Source organism: Eschrichtius robustus, chromosome 13 (genome assembly GCF_028021215.1).
Source record: "Eschrichtius robustus isolate mEscRob2 chromosome 13, mEscRob2.pri, whole genome shotgun sequence".
NCBI classification, from domain to species: domain Eukaryota; kingdom Metazoa; phylum Chordata; class Mammalia; order Artiodactyla; family Eschrichtiidae; genus Eschrichtius; species Eschrichtius robustus.
The window spans coordinates 40,480,433-40,486,778 of record NC_090836.1 but is presented as its reverse complement, the minus strand read 5'-3'; the positions used below and the strand labels follow the sequence as shown (position 1 = coordinate 40,486,778).

Here is a 6,346-nt window from a genome sequence, read left to right as displayed (position 1 = left end):
TGGGGGCTTTTCCTCCCCGGTATTAATGGAGACACCTGGAGCCAAGAGACGAGCACAGCTGAGCCCTTTTGCAAGGCAGCATTTGGGCCAAGGTGCCACACAGGCGCTCACCGGGAAAGGTGAGATGAGGTGGGAAGTGAGGGCCAGGGGGCCACCTAGGGAATTCTGGCTTCTCCTCTGGCTCACAGAACTCGGTCCAGCTGGAGGAACCGCCTCCCTCCCTGGCCAGGGCTACAGTAGTAGCCCACTGTCCCTGGCCAGAGCTGCTCAACCCCAGCCGGCAGCGCCCACTCCCCCCGCCCCCGCCCCCCGGGACTCCCGGACCCCGGCCAGGAAGAGCAGACACCGAGTTTGAGCCTGGAACTAGACAGTCCCCCACCTCGGCCGCGCGCACGGTTTAGTCTCGCCTCCCTCGGTCCTCTGTGTCTCCTCGAGCCCCCTCCCCAGGGTCGGACGCCGCCCTCCACACCTTCACACAGGTCTCCCTCTGTGCTGTAACACACCGGCCCCTTTCCTGGCGCTCGGCTCGGGTCAACGTCTGCTGAGGTTCCAGAGGAGGCTCATTCATCGCATAGTTAGATGGGGGAGGGGTCGGGGGGTCTGTCGTTCTGAACCTCCAGGTGGGAGCCCAGAGGCCAGGTGTCCCGAGAAGCTGCTAGAAGATAGGTCGGGACGACGCCCCCAAACTTGGCCCTGCTTGCCAGTCTCCAAGATTTAGGGCTCCAGTTACTTCGTGGGCTCCCCCTGCGCCCTTCCCCTCGCCTCCTGCCCAGGGTCCCAGGGCGATGCCCCCTCTCTCCCTCCCCCGCTGCTCCTTTTTACCGCTTCCCCTCCTCCTTCCCAAGTCTTTTCCGTCCACGGTCCAGGGCTCGCAGCCTGCGCCTCTGCAAACACCCCCCGCCCCTCCAATCCGGGCAGAACTCCGAGGGGAGGGGCCGGAGGCCCCCCTTCCCGCCTGTGGTCGGAGAGGGCAGCGCCGCAGCCCCGGGTGGAGGGGAGTACAGGGGCCGTTTCTGCGTCCCGCCCGATCAGGCCACTCGGCACACTAGGGGTGGGGGGCGGGAAGCAGGGCTAGAGGAGAGGGGGCTCCGGCCCGGGCAGGTGCGGGCTCTGGCTGGGCCCGGGCGGGCTTCGGGGGCGGGGTCTCAGGTTACAACCCTGCGGGGGGCCGGGGGCGGCCCGCGGTTTGGGCGAGTTCTCCAGCCTCGAGTAGGGCCGGGCGCATATAACGGGCGCCGCGGCGCAGAGAAGACGCAGAGCGCTGCTGGGCTGCCGGGTCTCCTGCCTCCTCCTCCTGCTCCGAGGGCCTCCTGCATGAGGGCGCGGTAGAGACCCGGACCTACGCCGTGCTCCTGCCGCCTCGCTGCGCTCCGCCCGGGCCCGGCTCCGCCAGGCCCCGCGGTGAGCCATGATCCGCCTCGGGGCTCCCCAGACGCTGGTGCTGCTGACGCTGCTCGTCGCCGCTGTCCTTCGGTGTCACGGCCAGGATGTCCGTAAGTTGCCCACGGCCCCTGCCTGCCACCCTTCCGTGCCGTCCCTCCGCATCCTCTTCCCTGGCCCTCTCGCGCTCTGGAGCCTGCGGATGCGCAGAAGCTCATCGAGCGGAGTTCTGCAAGTCAGGGGCTCTGTCCGAGCGTCCTCCGTGCCGGTCGTGGTTGGAGGCATTTGCAGGTCCCTGCGTTGCAAAGGAATACTAAACAAGCAAAGCGTCGGGTCCGAGGTTTGCGCACAGATTTTAAGCGCGCTCATTCCCACCAGCTTTGATAATTAGGCGCACGCGCACACGCACACAACTTGGCTGCCCGAAGCACTCAGAGTTCAGCAAAACAGGTTGCGGCCCATCGAGCTTAGGAAAAGTAGGCGAGAAAGAGCGCGAGCAAAGGAGCGAGCAAGCGCCAACGGGTTGACGGCCCAGTAGTGTCCAGGGGTTGGTGCCTGGGGGTTCAAAAGGAAGTTAGACAAAGGAGATGCTCTGAAACTGGTGGGCTGAAATCCGAGGCCACAAAGAAGGGCTTCGGAGAGACACTCTGAGACCTCAGCGCCTCTCGAGGGTTTCCTCCCCCTCACGGCTGGCCCAGGAGCAAAGTGCAGCCCTCTCGCATCTCGGCTTTCCCCTTGCCTCTAAAGCATACAGAAACTTCCCGTAGGAGAGGCCATCTGAAAGGCGATAACATTCCAACCAGACCGTGCTTTTCAAACGCCCAGGAAAATAGCGCCCCCTCCCCGCCGTCTTCCCCCCTAACACTCCCCCCCCACCCGCCCAGGTACTACAATGAGTTACTTTTCTGAAAGTTTCTGGAACTAACCGAGGCTCTGCCAGGTGTGTGTGTGTGTGTGTGTGTGTCTGTGTGTGTGTGTGTGTGTGTGTGTGTGTGTGTATGTGTGTGTGTAGCAGAGGAGGGAGACACGGTTGGTCGATTGCTATAACAATTTCAACCGAATATAGTTAGAGATGGCAGTTTTACAGTCTGGTCCAAAGGCGATTCGAACCGCACCTTTCCATCGCCTCCTTTGGTGAAGTCCCACTGCCTGGGATTATATTTAGGACAAATGAAGCCTGGAAAGTGTATTAGGTAGAGAAGTTATTTTTTTTCCCACGTGTTTGGGCACGTTTCCGACGGCTGGGATTCCAGCCCTGTCTTTGTATGTTACAGATTGTAAATCAATCGCAGGGGAAATTTTTTGGCTGGGGGAGTAATGGAAATCAAAGTCCGTCTGCCGACGAGGCTGTCTGCAGTCTCGTCTGCCACTAGGCTATCTCCAGACACAGTTTAGAAGGCTGCGGACCCAGAAGGACTTTCCGTTCATTAGGGTGGTTGACTGGGACAGGGTCAGGACTGGGGCCCACGGTGCAGCTGCAAGGAGCCCCGGGCAGGAGATTTTGGCCAGGCGGTCGGATGGTGCACTAAGCTGGAGGCCTGCTCCCAGGTACTTGTTGGAATACGGTGCATCTATAAGTGGCCCCAGCTCGGACTGACTATATATTTGTCCTAAATTTGCATGTACACACTCACAAAATTGTCTTCTTGACTGACCTCTGCCTCAGTGCGCAGTGGAATGAGCTAGGTGACTCTAAAATAATTCCCCAATTCTCCATCTGGTATCAGAGGCGCTCACTTAAGTGGCAGAGCGTTCTCAGCGCAGCAGCCTTCCTAGGAGGTAGTGAATTCCACAGTTTCTTGGGCCCAAATCTTCCAGTCGTTCCTCCTCCTCCCCAGGGGAAGTGCTTTGGAGCCGCTGACTTTGCGCCCTGGCGCATCCCGGCTCCGTACCCCCCTCCCCTGGGTCAGCGGACCCAAAGACGTGACGTGGGGAAAGACGCAGTCTGCGTGGACACCAGGGATGTCAGAAACCTAGAACTCTGGCACGCCCCTCCTCCCCATCTTTCCACAAGTTTGAGAAACTTATTGGCTGCGGCGTCTTTGACCCACATCTGCATTTCACAGCCCTCGCCTCTGAATGTGCCCCTCGGCTCAGGGGAGAGACCTCAATCCTCCATTGTGAGGCTTGTTTGCGTTGGGAGATTGGCAGCGATGGCTTCCAGATGGGGCTGAAACGCTGCCCGTATTTATTTAAACTGGTTCCTTGCGGAGACCTGTGAATCGGTCTCTGTGTGCACTCGAGAAAAGCCGCATTCATGAGAGATGAGGTCCGGTGGGTTCCCCAGGACTCCCCGACCCCCTCTCCCACAATGCTCCCCTGTGCCCGCCCGCCCCGCCGCCACCTCCCGGGCTCCAGCCCTGCGCAAAGCGGCTGCGAAGCAAAACAGTTCCCCGAAAGAGGTAACTTTTTAATTGGCCTGCTACAAAGAATCACTTATGTGGCGCTGCGGTAATGATGGGAACCCGATCAGGCGCGCCGGGATGCTATCGGCAGCCGTTTCGAACAGCAATTATGGTGGCGCTGGGCTCCTCCGTCCACACCTAGGGGATCCGGTTACGGCGCTGGCTCCTTTCTGGGGCAGTCATTTAATCCCACTTTTCACCGCCCCCCCCCCCCAGTGTCTGTGGGCGAGCCGCGTCCAGAGCCGCAGCCACAAAGAGTCACCCGACGGCTCTCACGCCCAGCGCTGCCGGCCCCGCCCCTGCACCCGCTCATCCCCGGCCACCCTTCCGAGGGAAATCTGATACGCCTTCAGGGTGCACCCCGCTGTCCCAGCACTTTACCCTCTTCCCCCACGGCCCCTCTTGGGTGAGGGGGGGTTCTTCCTCAGTCGCTCCCCCGCCGCTCGCTTTCTACAGCTCCACCTATTTATAGCGGTGCGCGTGCCCCGGCAACAACTGTATATACCCTAGGCTCCCCCTCTCCCCCCTCCCCTCCCCGTGATGATCTTGCCTAAAGGCTGGGTGGAGTTTTTCTAGTGGAAAAAAAAAAAAAGAAAGAAAGATTTATCTTTCAGTCTCCTTAAAGAGCACGGGGCGGGCCGTTTCTCTCTCCGCCCACCTGGTTTGTGGCCCTTTCCTATTATTCAACCCCCGCAGTCGCCAGGGCTTTGGGGATTTTGATGAGAAAAACAGCACCGGGCGCTCCCCGGCACGTGGCGCGGGCTCTGCCGCGCTTGGCGCTCTCCGGAGCGCTCTTGTCAGCACAGGCTTCGTTTGCAGGGTGGATTCCGGAAGGCAGGCCGCTTGTGGAGAGGGACTAGTGCATGCCGTTCTTGGTCTGCGTTCCTGGAGGAGGCCAGGCCTGGACTGGCTAATCTTAGCCCGGACCAGGCATTCAAAGCCCCCCGTCACACACCCCCCCCCCTTCCTCAAATTGGGCTGTTGTCTTCAGATGCAAGCAGGGTCTCTCCAGAGAGGGCTACAGCTGGAGGTCAGCACCGGCAGCGGGGCGGGGTTCTTTGGCCCTGCTTGCCTCCCAGGGCATTTTGTTATACCCTTGGGTCCCAGGTGTATTGTTTAACTGGGCCTATGCCCCTCCCCCAATCGGTCCTAATCCTAATATGATGTAAAGAATGGAACAAGATCCTAATTTGTAACAGTTCCTCCTCTCACACACACCCCACCCCCATGTATCACTTCTGGAGCCTGGCTCTTTGCAGAGTCTGATTTTTGTGGGTAGAATTTTCTGCATGCCTTCTAAATTTTAGCTGTCAGTTGTATTTAGCAAATCCCATAATTCCTAGAGGAAGGCAGGAAAAAGAAGGCCTCTGCTCCCGTGCTGGCGGTGGGCAGGTGGGGGCATCTCTCCATGTCCCCCTCCCCTCTGTCTGTACAGTTCTGAGTTCCCATTCAAAGGCTCCTGTCCTCCTGCTCCCACTCTCAGTTGCCCCTGACCTCCACATCATCAGGGCCACCCCCCCCCCACCCCTTGCTAGATGCATGAAGACAGTACGGCATAGTCAGTCCCCCTCGCCTTCCCTGCTGGGTCAGGATTTTCACTGGTGAATAGACAGCAGAGTGCAAGGCACACAATAAATGTTTGTTGACTCCATGGAAGAATGAATGATGTCTTAGAAAAATAATTTTCAAGTTCTCTGTGTTCGAGTGGCCCGAGCCCACCTTCTTCAGCATTTGAATTATGTCAAGTTGACTTGCAACCTCTTTCTCTTTTTCTCTTCTGGCTCCTCACCCCCTCCTTCCCTTGGCTGTCTGCTTCCCCTGCCCCACCCCCGGTGCAGAGAAGGCTGGCAGCTGTGTGCAGGACGGGCAGAGGTATAACGATAAGGATGTGTGGAAGCCCGAGCCCTGCCGGATCTGTGTCTGTGACACTGGGACTGTCCTCTGCGACGACATAATCTGTGAAGACATGAAAGACTGCCTCAGCCCCGAGACCCCCTTCGGAGAGTGCTGCCCCATCTGCTCAACTGACCTCACCACTGCCAGTGGTCGTAATTTATTTATTTCCTGTTCCACATAAATAAATTACTTGCAGGGGCAGCAAATGCCCTGCCATGGATGCCGGTCATCTCTGCGAAGCGGAGGGGCTGGTTATCCATGGGACCCCAGCAGCTGAGGCTGAAAGGAAAGGCCATTTCTCGCTTGCAGGTTGACACTGAGTGAGCCTGACACACTAGAGGGGTCCTTCCTCACCCAGCACCTCCAAACAATACGCTTCTAAGACATGGAGGACAGAGGTGATTCCACACAGGTATCCTCACTGGAATCACCTCTGCAGATGCCTAGAGCCACCGTGGAGATCCAGTGCTCCTTCCGGCCAAACCGCAGACTAACTCCTCCTCCAGTACCCACACCTTGGCTTCTCTGTAGAAGGCCTCAAATGTATGGTCTTCGGTGGGGAGCGAGCTCTGCTGGCCAGCGGGCAGACAGAGAGGGCAGGCCCCCTTCTTGAAATACGGAACACTGGTGGCAGTTTCCTTTTGGTTTTGCCTCTATTGGCGTTG

The 6,346-nt window shown here is 58.8% G+C and overlaps 1 protein-coding gene across 1 annotated transcript in view; it reads left to right on the top strand.

Annotated features, from left to right (window-relative positions):
- Positions 1–1,408: 1,408 nt before the first annotated feature.
- The window catches only part of COL2A1 (collagen type II alpha 1 chain), a 30,998-nt gene continuing 26,060 nt past the window's right edge, over positions 1,409–6,346 (top strand). Inside the window, exons 1-2 of the mRNA XM_068559722.1 lie at positions 1,409–1,493; positions 5,624–5,830. Coding sequence (XP_068415823.1) covers positions 1,409–1,493; positions 5,624–5,830 — 292 coding nt within the window. The remainder of the gene's footprint in view (positions 1,494–5,623; positions 5,831–6,346) is intronic.